At 32.2% G+C, this 20,543-nt stretch overlaps 1 protein-coding gene across 3 annotated transcripts in view; it reads left to right on the top strand.

Annotated features, from left to right (window-relative positions):
• The window catches only part of LOC129756208 (pre-mRNA splicing regulator USH1G), a 41,245-nt gene that overhangs the window by 14,498 nt on the left and 6,204 nt on the right, over positions 1 to 20,543 (top strand). For all 3 annotated transcript variants that reach the window (XM_055753015.1, XM_055753016.1, XM_055753014.1), the window contains exons 2-6: positions 9,486 to 9,764; positions 12,689 to 12,832; positions 12,892 to 13,113; positions 13,174 to 13,496; positions 13,560 to 13,908. In XM_055753015.1, the coding sequence (XP_055608990.1) occupies positions 9,742 to 9,764; positions 12,689 to 12,832; positions 12,892 to 13,113; positions 13,174 to 13,496; positions 13,560 to 13,908 (1,061 nt within the window). In that variant the 5' untranslated portion in view covers positions 9,486 to 9,741. The remainder of the gene's footprint in view (positions 1 to 9,485; positions 9,765 to 12,688; positions 12,833 to 12,891; positions 13,114 to 13,173; positions 13,497 to 13,559; positions 13,909 to 20,543) is intronic.

Below are 20,543 nucleotides of genomic sequence, written 5' to 3'. Positions count from 1 at the left end.
AAAATCCAAAAAATATTTTGGAATGATTTTTTTCAGTTTTCGTCCAGAAATTTCAACCATCTTAATAGGATCAAAAATAGGACCACAAATCGATACATACATAATATTTGTGTACTACATACATACATATGTAGGGGAGAGCGAGGAGACTCGATCCCTGGTGTGACTTGATTCCTCAGTTATACCTTGTAGCCGAAATTTTTTACTTACATTTATCAACTAGAAGAATGTGTCAAACGGAGCAATTCGACTATAACTTATTCCAATAAGTTTATCGTTAAAAAATATGGTCAATTATATTGAGAGGAACTAAATGGTTCAGTTCGACGCAACTTGGAACAGTTGATCAAGCGGTATGGATAGGGGTTATATCCGAACGAATTTTTTTTTAGTTCAGCGGTTGGTTGGTTTCTGCTCTCTAATGATGATTTGTAGAAAATTTTAGAGTAAATCCTTATAATTCTAGAGCTGTTTTACTGAAGAAAGAATTCTGATCTTGAGCTTAACTAAAATATCAGTACCAACACACGAAAAGGATGGCGAATCGAGAAAAACGCGTTTGAAAAAAATACAACCTATTTTAAATCGCTAATTAAAAATCACTTGAAATTTTTACTGTTTTTGAAACACAAACGATTTTTAGAAGCATCCCCTATATGTTAGAATAGAGGAATATCAATTTTCATGAAAATAAAACGCACTGTCGTAGATAGAACCTAGCTCACGTAATATTTTGTATAACCTGTTTATACACCCTTTGCTATTTTTTATTTTTAGCATTATTTATAAGCTCTCATTCGTTTGCTACTATGTTTTTATGTTAGATAAAGACAAGAGTAAAATTGATTATTTTGGGTTTGTTTGCGGAGTATTAGCGAAAAATTGTACTGGAGTAAAAGGTGTATATCAAAGTGATGGCATTTCTGGTTTTAGAATATTTATAGATCCTTTACTCAAATTGAGTTTTTCATGTAACGGAATATTATTTTCACAAAAGGGTTTTACCGTTAAGTAGTGCACGTCTCGGTGGTCAAGTGGTTAGCGTGGTAAAACGGTAATTACTGGTCCACTGATGGCATGGGCTCGATTCCCATCTTGGTACTGGGTGTTAAATGTTTATCCTAAGTTGTCCACGTCATTAAATCAGTCTGTTAAGTCTAAAATCGGCTAAGACGGTGTATGTCTTTTCAAAAATGTTGGCCTGCCATGAGGTACTGAAAATGGTTTTTGTTTACTTTTGGTTTACCTGTTGGTACAGATATGATCTTGAGCTGAACCATTTTGTACTGTAAACATCTTTAATAGCTCTCCTTCCTAATCTTTGTGTAACTTTGAAAACTTCAAATAAATTTCATCTTTAAAGATTTTAAAGTTCGAAAATTATTGTTTTTACGTAAATAACAGAAACTTAGCCTCCCAAAGTTGTTATCAAAATATCCGTTCAAATTTATTTCTTACTCAAAAAAAGAAATCCAACTTTCACTTTGATTCATTGTATCTGATTTTGAAAGAATCAATTATCTAAACTCAGATTTAAGTTTTTTTAATCTCAAAAATCTAATTCTTTTACATGTTTGATTGATTATTTGAATGTGCGCGTTAAGGGTCATATTGCCTCGAACAACTTTTGAATGTAATGACAAAGTCAGTAATACAAAAGAAGATGATTTAAATCACAGATTATGCATAAAAAGTATATTCCTTAAATCAAGGTGTTTTTGAGAAAAAAAATTGTTTTTTTCTTGTGATTTATCCAAAAAATCTGGTATGGATTGCTGTGATGCTAATTCCATTAGTTTCATTGAAAATTCATGATAAATTAGGTCTTTCTATATTTTAGTTGAAATATTTTAAAATTCTGTGTTCGATGACACAGATTCTGTGATAAAAATTTGCTCAAAATTCTGTGAAATAACAGATTTTTCTGTGATTTCGGCAACCTTGCTTTAAACAACTCATTCATAGAATTAAGTTTATAATAAATTCCAATTTCTTATGAATTGCAATAAAATTTATTTATATTATAAAATTATGGAAACATTAAGTATTAGCTTAATTTACAAAACAATTATTTTTCAAACCGATTTCCATGAAGCTCAAGTCATAACACAGCAATTTTTTTTGCTGTAAACCAGTCAAATTTTGCTGGTTTTTGTCCTGCTGACTTTCCAGCAAAACGAATTGCTGGAAAATCAGCAAACATTAATGCTGGATTTCAGCAATTAAAAATAGCTGGAAACCAGCTATTCCTTTAAAAATATTCGTCTGTATTTGTAATTTATATTTCAATTCGAAATAAAGTATTCAAAACTGGCTGTGCTTATGATAAGCAATAAATAACAATTATTTTCTTCCATTTTTCAATGAAGTATTCATTTCCAGAACTTTATGTCTTTTTCAATAAACTAACACCGGCTCTGGGGTGGCAGCTTTGTGCCAAAGTGTAAATCATCTGACATTTGAAATACAGTTCGTGAAATAAAGTCTCACCTTGTTTCAGCGTACGAAAACAAACAGACACCTGTTTGACAACTCGATTGCTGATTTTTCAGCAAAAAACTACAAGAACACAACCGAATACTGAAAAATACAGCAATCAGAAAACCGATTGCTGGTTTCCAGCACAAATTTGTATTGCTGCATTTTTTTATGATTTCAGCTAGTAAATTTTTTTGTAGTTTTTCCCCCTGAATATATGCAGTTCCCTTATGCATTTATTTTTTCAAAATATTTTTGACATGAAGAAATGTAAAATTTAATTCGAACGAAACAAAAAATTACTGCAATTGGCGCTTTTTAATGCGTTATGACGTTATGACATCACAAATATATTAAAAACTATGAGTTTTTAAACGTTTTCATTTAATGTTTCATTAATAACAAAGTTTATCCTTTTTTCTTAGTAGGGTTTGTGTTCTTTTTTAGTCCGAAGAGTAACAATATTGCCTTAACCTAGATTCCGGGTGGAGGGAATCGATCCCTTGGCCTTTGACTTATAAACTAGACACGCTAGCCATTACGCTAAACGACCACTCCAATCAATCAATTTCCTTATTTATTGTAAATTATTGGTTTTAAGGCTATGATCATTTAGTATCCGGGCACTTTATTTCGGTTATAGCTACGTTAATAGAGCTCGGATATGAAAAACTTAAGTAGCGTTGTGTTGGTTATAAAAAGGACTATCTCGCCTATTTTTAATAGATTTTTAGGTTAACGTGTGTTAAAGATATTTATGATGAAAAAAGACATGGTAAAAATAATTTTGCACAAATTTGCTCATTTTAAGCATTTTGCGCCTCGAAAATTTCCGGCAGGCAAAAAGTGTTGCCTCGCTAGTAGACACCAAGTAAATAACTAACAATGATCAATACTGATGTTATGAAATCGCTTGGTACATCTTTGTACCTGAAAATGATCACATTTTCATATGTGATGAAAGAAATTAGAGAAACATGAACTATCAAAGAACGAAAGAACATAAGCCGTAAATATCATGAAAATTTTCGAAAAAGATACAACGGCTCACCGACAGGACTTGAACCTGCAATCTCCGCTTCGGTACAACGGCGCGTTAGCCAATTCCACCACGGTGAACGTGATGGAACCGGCGAACACGAGCAATCGAGCTCTGCCGATCAACTGCTGGACCTTCTATCGAAACACCATGTATATCCCGCATGTGATCTTTCCCTCTATTGATCTCTCTTGTTTCTCTAACCCCACCCATCGACTCGGGATTTTAGCCGAGCGAGCACATGGTCGATTGCTTCGTTGTATCTTTTTCGAAAATTTTCATGATATTTACGGCTTATGTTCTTTCGTTCTTTGATAGTTCATGTTTCTCTAATTTCTTTCATCACATATGAAAATAATGATCAGTTCCAAAGATTCTTCGAAATACCTACTCATGAAAAGGTTCCAACCAGATTCCAATTGCTTTTTCTAGGTGAGTTTGTGTAAAATATCATGATATTGCAAAGGTTTTGCTTCTGTGGTAAAAAAAATAAATCAATACATGAATGAAAAAAGTGTACATACATAAATAAGAGATTTTATGAAAAAGTTAGATTATTTCTTGAAATCATTGATAAATATTTTTTTTATATTTTTACATTAAATATCATATTAACACCTTCATTTCCTCCATAGACAGTTTTTCGATCAAATGAATAGTTTTTAAAATACACACGTTTGTAACTGCCCGGATTCTAATTGATCATAGCCTTATTATTATTTGTAGCATAATTTGAAATTCGGAATCATCCCCCCCCCCACCCTTTCATAGACGAGTCCTTCACATGGGCCTATATGTAGGTATCTACACTGCTAGCCAAAAGTTTGCCAAAAGCTAGCCAAAAACAATTAAATTTTGATCGGTCATATCTCAACCATCTTATTATATATAGGAATTCTTTTGATCTCATTCAAGGGATCGTGAAAAAAACCATCTTTGTAAGTATTCAACAAAATGTTAATATTTAGCTTCTATCACTTTAATTTACCTTAAAGTTGGGACATTTTTCAAATATCGAATTTAAAATTCAAACCCGATCATCTCAGGGTGGGGTGGACCAAATTTTTATATTCGAGTTGCATTCGAACTTTTTTTTCATACTTATTAAAGTACATTTGTTTAGTTTTGTGCGAAAAATTTGCAATGTACTTAAAATATGTAAAATAGCTACTTAAGTCATCGTCCAAAAGTTTGGGATCAGCCTTTTAAAACATGCTCTTTAATTCACGCTTGTCTCTGTTATAACACAACGTATTGTTTATCTGGTAAGATGATTTGAAGCTGATGAGTTAAACTGGCTTTGTGGATATTTAGTTGAAATATTTTTAAAAAGATTAACTTCTATAGAACTTTAGCCAAAGTTTCAACATTTTTGTTTATGATATTCAACAAATATTTCGACCGTTAAAAAATATACAAGTTTGTTTTGATCATAAATTAGTTGTCTTACAAGCTATTGCAGATCGGATTGGCCTATTTGCGAGCTTATAAATTGCACCTAATTTGGAAGGCTCAGCTTAAAAAATATACCACAAATGATTATCATCAGAACGTTAACCAAAATTAGAACATAAGATTTTAAATGAGTATGAAGTTGAATGAAGTTGATGAACTTTTAATAACTATTCCAAGTTATGGTCGAAACAAATTTGCAAATTTTTATTAACGATCGGACTATTTCATAAAAATCACCAGAAAATGACAAAACTCTAGCTAAAATTTCAGAGAAAACAGTCTTAAAAAATATTTCAACTAAATGAATTAAAGCAAGTTTAATTCATCAGCTTCCAAATCAGCTTACCAGATAAACAACACGTTGTTTGATAACAGAGATACGCGTAATTTGTCCGTTACATCGTACTGGACATCGTTTGGACGATAATTTAAGTAGCGATTTTATTTATTTAAAGAACATTGCAAACACGATCTCTTAAATAAGATCAAATGAATTCCAATATGTAATAAGATGGCTGAGATATGGCCGATCAAATTTTTCATGTATTTGAGGGGGTGATCCCAAACTTTTGTGTGCCAGTGTACATGATTTATGTACAAGGCCTTAAATAATCTAGGTAAAAAAACCAAAATAAATCTGTCTTCAGAAAAAGGTCTATTTTCAGTAGAGATGTATCAAATAAAAGCCAAACGGCCAAACGAATATTCGGCTAAACATTCTATCGAATATTCTGTCGAGTTTTTAATGAAAAAAATAAAAGCGATTGTTTCAATTTCCTTCATTCTTTTCGATTATTTACAATCAGATTTTCAACTAGGGGTTTATCAGATTTTCAAAATGTCACAAATAACTGAAATGAATTCAGATTACTTGTCGCTTCTAGAGCGATCACCAAAGAGATTGGCTTTCTGTGAAATCTGGAACAAAACATGCCGAAACCAGTGTCAAGCAATTTCAAATTGCTCCTTTGATACAAATTAGATAAAGGTCGAATTTGAGCAAGATACAAGATCTTAAAAAAGTTGTTGAAAAAACGATGGTCTTTAACCTTGAGTATACCATACTTTTTACCACAAGTATGAACACTAGGTAATTCAGGACAATTTTTGAAAATTTTGTAAAAAAGGCAATTCTGAACAAACATACAAAAGAAAAAAAATGGTTTTGAAATTAAAAAAAAAACTTAAACTTTAACGATAAATTAATTAAACGATATTAAGATATTAATATAATTAAACGATAAATAACGATAAATAAATTGAAGTTTTTTTTATCTGATTTAGCAAATAATCTGAACAAACCCGGGTGAAATTCGGGAAGTTTTAAATAATATCAGGGCAATCCGGTTCGATTTGACTTATCTTGATTTCTAGTTGGATTTACGGGCAAGGAATATGAAAAAAAACTGGAATAAACGATAATCATAGTATAAAGCGATACCTGTAAGAATTCTCTGTTAGAAAGATACACGGATGAAGCTAAATTCGCTTTTATAGATGGTAAAAATCTTTGAATTTGTCAAGAGGCTGGTAGATCAAACTAAGTTGATTCGGGCATAAATTAAGCTTTTTTAGGAGAGTCTTCCATTTCTTAATAAAACTTATTCTATATTAATCAAACAAGCCCATTCTTCCAAACTATTTTGTAAATTCAAAGATAATAATCATCAGATTTTCGGATCAAATTTTCTTGACGCAAACTTGAACCAAATTTAATGATTTAATTAATGAAATTTGGCTTTAAAAAAAATGCAATATTAACACATTGCGAACCAAATACGAGATATCTCGTTTTTTCGCTTGCCGCTAGCATGCTCCATTAAAATCATAATTCAAATGTTATGCATCTAATAATGAAACACCATTATTCAAAATTGAACACAACTCTTCCCGTTACTCAAATATCTATATTTAATTAGCAGAATTTTGTTTATTGATTTCTGAAACTATATATGCCGGATTTTTGTGTCCTCAACGTGTTGATAATTTTTTTTGTAGATTTTTTAGGTGAAAATTAGGTTCAAGTTTCTTTAACGGCAAATATTTTTCATTAAAAATCAATTCCATAATGAAAATCCAGTGGATGATTTTTTTTTATATAAAATTGGGGTTTTTCGGATAAAACAAAGAACTCAAATTTCACCTTTTATTTGTGATTTTCAATTGAACTGTCTTTACAAACAAGTTTTGTTAAAAAAATTTAAATCTGGAAATTGAATTGACAAGTAATCTTAACACATTGAGGACCGTGAAGAAATCTATGACTAGAAACACCGAAATTCGGAATTTATATCTCAGAAAAACCTGGACTAAATTTTACAAATTTAGCATTTTTAATTTACGGCAGATGTTGTGTTCAATTTTGTCGAATGAAGTTTATCATAACAATTCAGTCCATTTGAGTTATACTTGTTAAGCGAGAAGTGTAGCACACTGTTGACAAGCAAAAAAACGAGATATCTCGTATTTGGTCCGCAATGTGTTAAGTTCATGATCCCTTGAATTCCTTAACGATTTATATTGATTTTTGAATTGATTTACAAGTTAAACCTTTTTCTGAATTTTGAAACTGAATTCTGAATCTGAATTCAAAAATTGCGCTTTGAATCTGCATAGGAATTTCCACACGATTTTTGAAATTTACAAAAGTTACGATTTCCGAATCTTATTACAGATCAGAATTTTATAAACCAAGTTTTAGGGTCATCATTCATGAATCTATTATTTAAATTCTGTAGTTCAGGTGGTTCAGGGTTAATCTGAATTCACTATTTCAATTATTTAATTCTAATCTGTATTGCGTATTTTGTGTAAGAATTAAGATTAAAAACTTCGAATTTGAATAAAAAACAAAATTTCTCTATTTTATATTCGGAAAACTATTATCAAAACATTGATATATGAAATGCAAAACTTAATTTGAACCAGAATTTCAAAACAGCTTTTCATTTCTCATTTCTTATGATTTATTAGAACTGAAAATCAAGAATTCTGATCTAAATACAGAATCCAAAATACTCAAATAGGGATACAATTTTGGTTATGGGAATTATGGAATCAGAACCTCCAAAATGGATTTAATGGAATTATTCTAAATTTAATGTTCAGACCCGAATTTCGATGAACAAGTGAGAAAATTTTTAAAAAGTGTAGCATAACTTTGGACCTGGGATGGATTTTTGAGGTTTTGGCATTAGTTTTAAGTCTAGATAGATTGTTACTCTTGATTAACCTTACTCTATTATCATAATTTGGTTCTGAATTTAAGATTTTGAGTGTAGAGTTGAATACCTCGCTTGCTGTTTTGGATCCTCATGGGGAGGGGTTTAAATAACCCCCAAACCTCCCTCCCCCCGTTCCGACGGCCATGAATACACCTAAGATGTATTACTGAAACCATACGTTTTTGATGATTGAGTAGCTTTTCCAACATTACTTTTGGATATTTTATAAATAATCCAAAATCATTTGAAAACTTTTAAAATTCTGTTTTGCATAAATTTTTGTAATAATTCTGTAATTCTGTAATAATTTGTAATAATAATTTGTAATAATTCGGCCGAATACTTATCTCAACTATTCGGAGAGCCAAATATTCGGCTTAACGGTTTTCATCGGTTCATCATCTCTAATCTTCAGCAATTGGTTATCTGAAAAAAGTTTATCTGTTTCGAAAAGCAAGAGTATTTTTCTTTGTTTGTATGTTGAGCCTACTGGGTAAATACCAACTTCTGCAATATTATTAAAGTTTAAAGTTTATTCATCTTAGTTTATTCATGGAGAACAAGCTCACGTTGTTATGGATAGTCAGGCATGGTATATTGGTAGCCTCAAATTTCATCCGCACTTGTTGGACAAAACAATGATGTTCTAAGCACCGATTATTTCAAAGGCATGTCTTAATCTTAGGTTTTTTTTTTCAAAATTAAACAGTATCACCTTTTCATTATTTTCTTTTTTTTGCTATGTTTATTTAAATTCATCTGTGTTACCCCGAACTTTCTGACGAGACATGTGGGAAAATGTGTGTTGTTGCGCCGCCGAACATGAACAAACGCTATTTGTTTTTGTTGTATCAACATTCCAAACAATGATGGATGCTGTTTGTTTCACGATTTTAAATCAAATTTTGCCCGCGTCTCGCAGATTCATAGGTAATCGTCGTAATCGGGGCTCATTTCTCCGACTCTGGATGTAGTTTGGTTCATTATTTCACACCAGCTGCTAGCATAGGTAGATCAGCAAGAATCCATCGAACAGAAACAATTTTAAATGTACCTTTTAAAAAAGCTGAGGGCAAAAACTATGTTCAGAGAAAAGTGTTATTGTAATACGCAACCTCTCTAGAGACTTCATAGGGCAACCGAGAAGTGTGTGTAAAGCAAACAATGCGCGCATAGTTAGGTACTATTACAGCACCCACAAATGCGCAGACTTGATACCTGACGCGGTTGGTTATGCTCAATCAGTGTTATATATTTTTTCCCTATTTTTTGTTTTACTAACTTCTTAGATTCTTCGCCGATGATAAGTGTCTGGGACTGATGCTGAACAGTGCATGGTTAAGATAAACAAAAACATTTTAGTGTGTAAAAGTACATCGAACAAATAAGAGGTGTGCTACGGTTCGACGGAGTTGTGATGAGTCTGCTCATGAATGAAACCAGTGTTTAAGGGGTGCGTGGGCGTTATTGAATTACCAGCCGTTTAGTGTGAATCAATGAAAGCAGCAACGGCCAGCTAGCTGGAAGCTGAGTAGATCGTAAAGGATGTCTTCGGATAGGATTCACAGGTGAGTGTCCTTTGTGTAGGTTGTTCTAATGTATCTAAGTGATATGTTTTAAGATTTTTGAAACAGAAATCCAGAATACAATATTCAAAAATTTTATGAAGAGATTAATCACCGTAATTTATGTTTGTTACTTAATTTATCGGCCTTATCGGCGAAAAGTGATGTCCTTTTTTAGTAAGAACATCTAAAGATTATATGCAATTACATTCATTCATTCAATTCATTTTTTGGATATATTCAAGTGAACATCACACAATTCTGAAAAAATAATTTTGTCCCGAGGAGAGTAAAAATTATGAAAAAAGGCTCAATTTTTCAGTTCATTAGGATAACCCGAAAGTGGTCATTTTTGTACCGAGGTGAATTATAGTTTTCAAAAGTTGTTTTTCTTTCAGATTGGACGTTTTTCATGACTCTAAGAAGAAAATTTGGATACTTTTTTTTTGCATATTCGTCACCTACAGTCTATTAGCAGAAAATTCAACAAAAAGCTGTCCAAGGATTAAAAATGCTGATTGAATGATTAAGATAAAAGATGTTTCATTCATCGTTGAACGTTCAGTTGAGGTAAAAATGTTTTCAAAATTTGAAATTCTGTAGAAATTTAGAAACAAAACAAAATACAAAAAAAAATATTTATTTTAAATTCATATTGAGAGCGCACCGAATATTATTGTTGAATTTAGAAATGATTATATTTATTTTGTGATTTTAACTCTTGATTCAAATATATTTTCAACTAAAAAATATCAAAGGTTATAAAAAAAATCGATCGCTGTTTCGCTGAGTTTAAAAAAATAAAATTAAAATACGTGGAGTACAGACTTCATAGTCTTGAATTTAGAGCTCTGCGCGCTCTTCTGCTTTATCAGTTTTCAAAAACCATTTCATTTTCGACATTTTTTACAAAACATTTCTACTCTCCAACACAAAAACTATTTTTGTTTCCAGATAAATTGAAATATTAATGTTTTATTCTTACTTTCAAATATTCAGACAGCAGAGTCCAGAGTGGCATTTTTATATATTTTTTATTTTCTGTAATTTTCATCTTGTTTGTCATTTTTGCCTGCTTTTGCCTGTGTTTTTCGTTTATGTCTTGTTTGTTATTTTTGTCATTCAATTCGTCTTTTTTAAAAAAATGAAAAATGTAGGGATGAGATGAAGGATATGCAGAAAATAAATCAAATTAAATCAAAAATAAAACAAAATGATAGTTGTATTCGGCAACACTGAAGGTAAATTAAATAAAACAAATTTCTATGGCAACGTATGCTATTTTGGCAACACTAGACAAACAAACAAAATAAAGTCAGTCATTGATCTATTCTTGTGAGTGACAGACGTGTCTAAGTGAATCTCTCAATTGAGATTCGTAAATCACGTCAATGGCGTGGTTGGTAGAATAATCACAAATAGCGCAGATATTTAAGGCTGCTGCTGCTGATTGTTTGGATTTGGCCTTTCGGTGGAATAAGACGGAATTGGCATTAAAAGCGCAGATTTTTAAGGCTGATGCTGCTGCTTGTTTGACGGAGTTGGCGTTAAAAGCGCAGTTATTTAAGGCTGCTGCTACTGATTGTTTTGATTTGGCCTTCCGGTGGAATAAGACATTTTGCTGCTGATTGTTTGGATTTGGCTTCCGGTGGAATAAGACGGAATTGGCATTGAAAGCGCAGATTTTTAAGGCTGCTGCTGCTGATTGTTTTGATTTGGCCTTCCGGTGGAATAAGACGGATTGCCATTGAATGCGCAGATTTTTAAGGCTGCTGCTGTTGATTGTTTTGATTTGGCCTTCCGATGGAATAAGACGGACTGGCATTAAAAGCGCAGTTATTTAAGGCTGCTACTGCTGATTGTTTTGATTTGGCCTCACGGTGGAATAAGACGGATGGGCATTAAAAGCGCAGATATTTAAGGCTGCTGCTGCTGATTGTTTTGATTTGGCAGCACTAGGCAAAACAAACAAGACAAAGTCAGTCATTGAGGTCATTGATAAAATTTTGTATTTTAGGAAAACAAAAGTCTGTGATTTAAGGATTCTATTGAGAATAGAGTTGAGAAGGAATGTTGAGATGAGATGAAAGATAAACAGAAATTAAATAAAATTTGTAAAATGGAGAATAAAGGTGTGGAATATGAAATAAAAATTAAGGATATTTGGTAAATTAAATTTTGTTCTAAAGGAAAAAAAACAAAAGTAAAGAAGTTTTAATTGAGAATACAGGTAATAAGGAATGTAGGGATGAGATGAAGGATATGCAGAAAATAAATCAAATTTAATCAAAAATAAAATAAAATGCTAGTTGTATTCGGCAACACTGAAGGTAAATAAAATAAAATAGATTTCTATGGCAACGGTTGCTATTTTGGCACCACTAGACAAACAAACAAAACAAAGTCAGTCATTGATCTTTTCTTGTGAGTGACAGACGTGTCTAAGTGAATCTCTCAATCGAGATTCGTAAAAACACGACATTCAGAATTTTCCGATTTTCTTTGGTTTCTCCGATTATGATTGTTTTATGTTAACAAATCGACACTTTTAGGCTCTTCAAGTCCAATTCAGATAAAATTTTGCACAGATCAGTTTTTTAGGCCAAGCTACATAATGTATATGATCTGTTTTCGAAATTCGACGTGGCCATTTTGGCTGCCACGCTAATCTTTGTAAAACTCTAAATTAAAACCTCTTTTATTCAAAATAAAACGTCAGAAAAAAATAAAAATTAATTTCAGTAGGTACAATACAACAGAAATCATTATTAAAATCTATTTTCAGAGATTAAGTTGCAACTCAAAGCTCAGAAGGTCTAAATGGGCCTAGATATCAGTTTCGAATCTTACAACTAATTATTAAAATTAGGCTTAAGCTTATTTAAAATGATTAATAAAAGGTTTCGTTTTTGCTTTGATACTTTCAGAGCGGCCAAAGACGGCTTGCTGGATGTGCTGAAGGAGGCCACACGAGCTGAGGCAAATTCCAAAGATGCCGATGGGATGACTCCAGTTTTGTGGGCAGCCTTCGAGGGTCGCCTAGAGGCCCTCAAGTTGCTTGTTGGACGAGGGTTTGTATTTGTTTTGTGAGATTCGATCTTCAAAATTTTCTGTAATTTAATTTTTACAGAGGTGATCCGGACAAATCAGATCAATTCGGAAATACAGCTCTGCATCTAGCTTCTGCCAAAGGACACATGCAATGTGTCGATTTTCTGGTTCAGTTTGGGGTAAACCTATATGCCATGGACATAGACAATCACACTGCTCAGGACCTGGCTGCCATCAACAATCGGGATAATATTTTACGATATTTGGATGCAGCTGCCGGAAACTTGGAAGCTGTCGATAAGTATGTTTCTGATTTCATTTTTTTTATTCGAATATTTTGTTAAAAAAAGTATTTTATTAGGAAAAAAGTAAAAGACTTGAAGGATCAAGCCAAAAAGAAGTCGGAAAAGCGTGCTCGGGAATTTTCCAAGAAGCAGCAGAAAAATGACCTGGCAAACGAAGACGATATTCGCGTTAGACCGCATCGGCCATCCAATGTGTTGCAAATATTGAAGCACAAAATTTGGTCCGGTAGTCAGGGTAACTTGAAGGCTGCCCACCAGAAGGATAACATGAACTCGACCAAATTTAGTGCCCTGGTTGGGGGAACTATTACGGGACCGAGAGGAGCTGTGAAAAAGCGAGCAGAGGCTACCAAGTTGAGGCAACAAATGGAGAATGGTGGTAAGATTGTTTAAAAATTATATGGTGATATGAGTTAAACTTCAGTTTATTTAATTTTTATAGGATTCAAAATAGGTGAAATGGAAGCTACGGGTAAGAGAAGCGTTCGATCGATTCAGGGAGTGCAGAGGGATTCGGAAATTTTGTACGTGGGAACGTACAATTCATCCGACGAGGGTGGAAAGCGTGGGAAAATCAAGGATGTGTTTGACATCGATTCCAATGACTACGAAGAGGTGGAGGAGGAGGATGACAACGAAAGTGTCGGATCCAACGTGAAGTTCAATACCATATCCCGGTCGGTTAGTCAGCCGGATTTTCTTGCCAACCTAAACGACGACCTCACCAACGATGTGATGCTCCAAAGCCGACCCAGTATTTTCAACAGGCCATCGGGAAACCTGGCAATGACGTAAGTTCCTCAACAAAGTATTTTGGACTCGAGATGCCTAATTCACTAACTTTCTCCTCAGAAGAGATTTCCTGGGATGACGACATAAAACACTAGATATATAACACTATCACTTATCAGGTTGAAACCCATAACCCTTTTTAATACATTATGAGATGCGTACGATGATGATGAGATGAATAATTTGAAAGAGTCGTTTTGTTCGATAGTGTACAGCCTGAAATTCATATTTGCTGCTAAAGGTTATGATAAGAATACAAGATTTTTTTTCTGAAGGTATGCGGATCGGAAAAAACTGGCATTTTTAACCAAAAACCGGGTAAACCGAATTTCAAAATTTTTAATTTCAAATTTCAATTAATAAACCTGGCAAAATCCGGTTAAAACCGGCCAAAATCCAGGAATTTCTTATAAAAATTCAAAAAACATAGTGAAAGATAAATACATGAGCATTTTCAAAGAGACGGAAAATTTTGAGAGAAACATGAGGTCCAAAGAAAAGGAAGAACATTTCTCGAAAAGATATAACTGTTCACCGACAGGACTTGAACCCGAAATCTCAGCATCAGTACAACGAACCAATTTGGTGCTACTTGGGTCTCTAAATCAAATCCGATTGAGCTGAAATTTGCACAGATCAGTTTTTTGAGCCATCCTACATGTTCTAAGTATTAATCGGTTTTCTTCGTCTGTGTATATCATATGGAAAAATATATCTCAATTTACTCTAATTAAATTCAAAACAAAGATCTGATAATTTCTTTGAAATTGTTTAAGCCAAAGGGGTAAAAGTGTATTTCAACTAATTTAGAGAAAACACGCTTTTAAATTGTTGTGTTTGGCCATTATCCATACATTTTTCTTGAATTTGCAATTTTTATTTCGAGCGTTGAAGTATGCGAATATAATTTAAAAAATTTAAAAAAAATCAACATGGAAAATTGTTAATTACTAAATTACTAAAATTGATCATTTTTGCGCTATATCCATTTGGCTCTGCGGGCCTCATATAGTTGTAAAACATCGAAATTCCGGTACCTTCAATTCTCTCAGAAGTACGACTTTTTTTAGTAAAATTTTGACTTTAAAAAAACCGAAATTCGTATTCATCCTGTTCATAGAAGGCTTTCCAAATTCACTTGTCAAATCGAGATATTGAAAAATTTGGAAAGAGTTGGATCGCGTTTGAGGTTGAGGTCCGTACTTTGAAAAATCAATAATATTTATGGTATAACTAAAGTTCTTCGAAAAAATTATCCTATATATATCAAATGCTTGTGAACGCTATTTTTTTTCAACAATACCATCCTGCGTTTTTTTTATTTGCTTATCAAATTTATCTAAAGAAAACAGTGAACTTAAAAACTTTGGAGAAGGGCGATCATTTTTATTGAATTTTAGACCATAAAATTTACTTCATGTCCATTGTGATCATATCATTTGACATTTCAGGGATGAATGAACGGAAGAGATTTTAAATTTCTTGAAAAGATTGACGTAGGAAAAGTTCATATAACGCCCCATGTGGCTAATACACGCCACCCTTGTTTTAAAGAATCTGAAACATTTTAAGACTTTTGTAGTCTTAAAATGTTTCAGACCAACCAATTACCAATTTGTTTAAAATGCTGTGATTGATCATGGTAAGTATGATTTTTTTCTTAAAATGCCTCTGTGTCGTAATAATTTCACAGTTTAGGTTTTTCTTCATTTCGATCTAAATTTTAAAACACTTTCAATAAGGTGTCACCAAGCAGAGAAAAACGAATAAGACAATATTCTCTGACACATCGATAGAGGAGAATCCAAACTATGATTTTATGCTAAAAAATCATACTGAACTCCCTAAGGTATGCTTTTTATGGGTATGTTCTATCACGGCCAGGGGGGTGAAATCCCTATCCTTTGTCATTGATTTTGACAACCATCAAAATTACGGGCCCACGATTTTGTGGGCCCATAACAAACCTGACATTTTGCTGTCAAGGAACCGGACTAGATGTCAAATCCTAGAGAATTATGAATGATTGCACACTAACACAACAATCATTCTGGTTCCTCATTGGTTGAAAGTTTGACTTTTCAACTCTGTACTGTTTTGAGAGGAAAACACAATAAACGTTTTCTCCCGATGGATAGAAAAAAAAGAAAAAGATTCTTGTTCGCAAGAAGAACCAGATTGTCACCCCCCTGATCACGGCCCATGCGCTCGTTATAACGCGCCAATCGTAGTAGGCTGAAAATAACGTTAATTTTTCAAAAAGGCCAATTTTCATTGAAAATCAACAAAAAGTCTCAAACCATATTTCGAGCGTTAATTCAGCCCAAAAATTCTACTTTTAATTTTTTTTAATTTTGTACATAGCGGCGCGTATTTGCAACACAGTTTTATTCTGTGGCTTTGAATATGGTTTTTAAAAATCAAGTATTTGAAACAACTATAGCAATTTGAGTAATAAAAAATCATAGGCATTTGTAGAAAACACTTTTCTTCAACGATTACACCAATTTTTAACACATTTTGTACGTGGAACTCATAGAAAATCAGCAATTCGCTTAGGTGGCGCATAATAGGGCATGTTCCCCTATGTATTGGTAGGGTGTTGGTAGGGATAATTAATTTCGTATTGCAAAATATTTATAGCTACTATTTTTCAAAGGAACTCCAGACAAAAGCATAAAAAACTTGAAAAAATGTCCATCAAAAGTTATCAGCAGATTTTAAATCTTATTTTAGGTTCACACTAAACCTTTCACTATTATTTTTATAAAACTCACTTTAAAATTCTCGTTTTAGATACATAAATTAAATAAAAATTCAACACAATTTATTTTTTATTTGTTCGATTTGGCTAAAATGATGAATAATTCCGAGCATTTTAATGCAATCGGGGAAGAACCAAACTTTTCCGAAATTTTGTTTAAAATATCCAGGCAAACCTGGATAGAACCGAGTAACCTGGCAAGCTTAATCTTTACTGGATGTGACCTAGGCAAATGTTTTTATAGCATTTTCAAAAAACTGTAATTTTTTGTTGAATACTCCAGCAAAATTTGTATTTTAAAGCCCGCCAGCCAATCTCATTTCTGAAATTTGGCCCGCTTGTTGAAAATGTTGGCCACCCATGATCTAGATGCAAAAATAGTAGATATAAAGATTCCCAACTCTTTACATTTTTCATATAAATTATAACAGACCAGGCGCGGTCCTATGGGGGGGGTGATCGGGGTGATCACCCCCCCCCCCCCCCCAAGCGGCAATAATCCGTTACAAAATACTCGCAAAAGCTCTAATGTTTATAAAAAGTTGGAACTTTTCTTAGTAGATGTGCCTTCCAAATTTAAAATTTTTCCACTCCGTGGGGGAGTTTTTTCAACAAAAAAGTTAATTTATCACTTAAAAGGCTCAATATTGAAAATAGTCGGTCAATCAAACTCAAGCAGCTGTAACTTAGGATTGCTTAGATTGAATTATACCAAATAACTTTTGTTGATAAGTTTCTCAACAAAAGTAAGTTTTTGAGTGTTGATTTGGAATTTGCTATTAATAAAATGCAGGGACAACTTTTTTTTTTTTAAATTGTCACAAATTTCTCTCATATGCCTTAATTATCACGAGCAAATCGCATCAAATTTTAGTATTTGCTTCAAATTCAGAGCTTCTGAATTCTTGATTTTGTTTTGAATTTAATGAAATGAAAAATTTGGAAAAGTCATATAGGGGGGTGAAAATAGTTATAACACTGAAATACTTGAAATATTTGTTCTGCTTTCATCATACATTTATTGCCTTCAATTGCAAAATAAAAAATCAGGTTCTGAATCACAGTAAAGATTCTCTTTCGCGAGAATTTTTCACCTTCAATTAAACCACCATTCAAATATGAATTATAGACTTAAAATTAATAACCTATATTATGAAATTCAAAAACAAAAATTTAAATTTTAGATCTGATTTTATTTAATTCTGTTTGAAATGTATCACATCAAACATTCATATCATGGATGACTATGAAAAAAATACAAGTACTGCCAAACAGAAATCGAATATAAAATATTCATAGTGAGGGTTTAAATTTAAAAAAAATCTTCTCAAGAGATTTAAGCAACAATCAATCGAAGAAAGAGATTACGTTTTATGGCTTTTGCGTTTCCTATTAGTTTTAGTGCCAAAAATGAACAAATAAGTATTTATATCAGCTGTTTCAGGAAATGGTGTTGGAGATAGAGATTCAAATTCATCTCTAGATCCCAAAATCTGCATTCAAAACTATAATACAAGAAAACTAAATTTACATTTTCCGAAGTGCAAAGAATTTGAAACTGATTTACACTTATTTAGGAGCTCTAAATGCAAATTTTATTTATTTTATCAGCTCCTTTTTTCTGAATAAATTTTGAAAATACAAGGGTCATTGGAGAAATTTGTGCACTTTTCAGCAAAAGTGTAAAATATCAAAAAAAAAATAGAAAAAAGATATTAACTTAATGATCAATTTTCATAAAGACTTTGAGTAATTTACCATGAGAAAAAATTATAGAAGTAATCAATTTGTAAAATACGAAGATTATCTAGACGAAATCTGTTTTTTTTTCCCGGGAATTTGTTACTTTTTAGCATTTTTCCGTCTGACCTGCATCATTGAATAATTAAAGGATAATGTAAAGATTTAACATATTTTTTGTTGTTCAGGTTAGTTTCTTCATCAATTATCATTGATCGATTTCACTCTGAGCTGCTAAGTTTTAAAATTACTCAATGCCAGAAAATTAGAAGGGATAAACAGACAAAAAAATCGAGTTTGAGACGCAAAAAGCTTTCAAAATCAGTTTGCCACGGTTTTAATTTTTCCCATGTGAATTAAAAGTATCTCCTTATCATTCCACAATTTTTTCGGCAACAAGGCATTTTATCATGCAAAACAGTCAGAGGATCTGTTATTGATTTTTAACCAACACTCACTTTCAAGATCTACACCAATTATGTCACCGATACTCCTTTCAGCTCATCTACACAACAATATTGAAATTTTAATTTAAAATTTAGCTTAAGGTTTGATATTCTTAATCTGAAAGCTTGGCTATTTCAATTGCTAATTAATGAGACTGTTAAAGAAGAATATTAACAATCAGAATTAACCCTTTATTTCATAATTTGCTTTATAATTCAAAATTGTTTAAAAAATTGGTAATTATGTGAAGGTGAACAAAGATATATCACTTTTCTTTATAATTTATTTGTTGTTATACAATTAAAATTGAAAATTTTGAATGAAAACTTTAAATTCAAGAGCAAATAAAATAAAATTCGGTTCCAGAATTTAGAATCTGATTTTGATAATCGTTTTTTCTACTTAGTGTATATTTAAAGTCTTGATTTTATATATTGTGTTTCCAAATTTGAAAATTATAATACTAAATTTCCAAATCACGATTCAGTAAAATACTCCAATGAAGAATTCAATGCCCGTTAGTTATGTTTGTTTATTTGTTTATCGGGCATATCGGTGAAAACTAAAATACTTCCGATAAATTATAAAATACCAGATCGCTAATATTTAGAAGCTCAGGAAAAAAATTAAAATAACTTGAATATTTTTTCTACGTGTCATCTCTCAACAACGTGTGTATTATTTTCATTGGAAAAATTTCATTTATAACGAGAAATTTTTAAAAGAGCTCTTAAAGTGACAATTCTAAAATACCAGATATAACTACCTACAAATAAAAAAAAAATATCAACATTTTTCCGCAGTGGTTATTATAGATTCACTGGTTGTTTTATAAAAGGATAGCCCTCCAACCACCCCCTCCCCCCGCAACCTCTCCCTTCTCCTTCCGCTCACTCAAATGATAGTTTTTTTCACCAGATATTAACGTTCCTTTATATTGACTGATTTTTGAAAATTGGAAAATCACCCCCCCCAAGAGCCGACTCTAGGACCGCCCCTGTAACAGACATTTCTTTTTACAAACAACAGCACACTCTACTGACGGAAAAGGTCAACATTTCTCACAAATTGTGTTTATTGATTGTAACGTGTATGACAAATGACGTTTAATTCAAGTTATACTCTGATTTTTTTTAAATCATTTTATATATAAAACTTTGCAATTTTGAAGAAAAATATGCAACTGTCTCGTTGAATTGAGCAACTCGCAATCAGATTTCTCAATCGTGAAAAAGCTTAAATTTAATAAGTAAATATGATGATACAAACATTTACGTTCGAAAAGTTATCAAGTTGATAATGAATCTCAACAAAAATAAAAATCTTGTACTTACAGTTGCGTTCAAAAAAGAATGAAATCACGTGAAGCTGCGCACTCACTTCCAACTTTGACAAGCTGCCATTTCTCTCTCGGTTTATATTTTTTTCATGAAAAATTCACACAATCTAATTAAACTATCCAACTAACACTCGACAAAATTTGAAGTCTTCACAATGACGGGAATCAAAGATACAGCTATTCCCGTAAAAAAGGGATATTTGGAGTTGCTTCACTGAATTTGCTGTATCTTTGACAATTTTCATTGAAAAATCTTGAAATTTGGTCTAAAGATGTAAAATGTTTGATCTAATACCTGACCAAGTTTCGTCAAAATTGATGAACGTGATCAAAAATGGTGCCGG

Source organism: Uranotaenia lowii, chromosome 3 (assembly GCF_029784155.1).
Source record: "Uranotaenia lowii strain MFRU-FL chromosome 3, ASM2978415v1, whole genome shotgun sequence".
Lineage (NCBI taxonomy): Eukaryota > Metazoa > Arthropoda > Insecta > Diptera > Culicidae > Uranotaenia > Uranotaenia lowii.
This window is presented reverse-complemented; position numbering and strand designations above follow the sequence as displayed.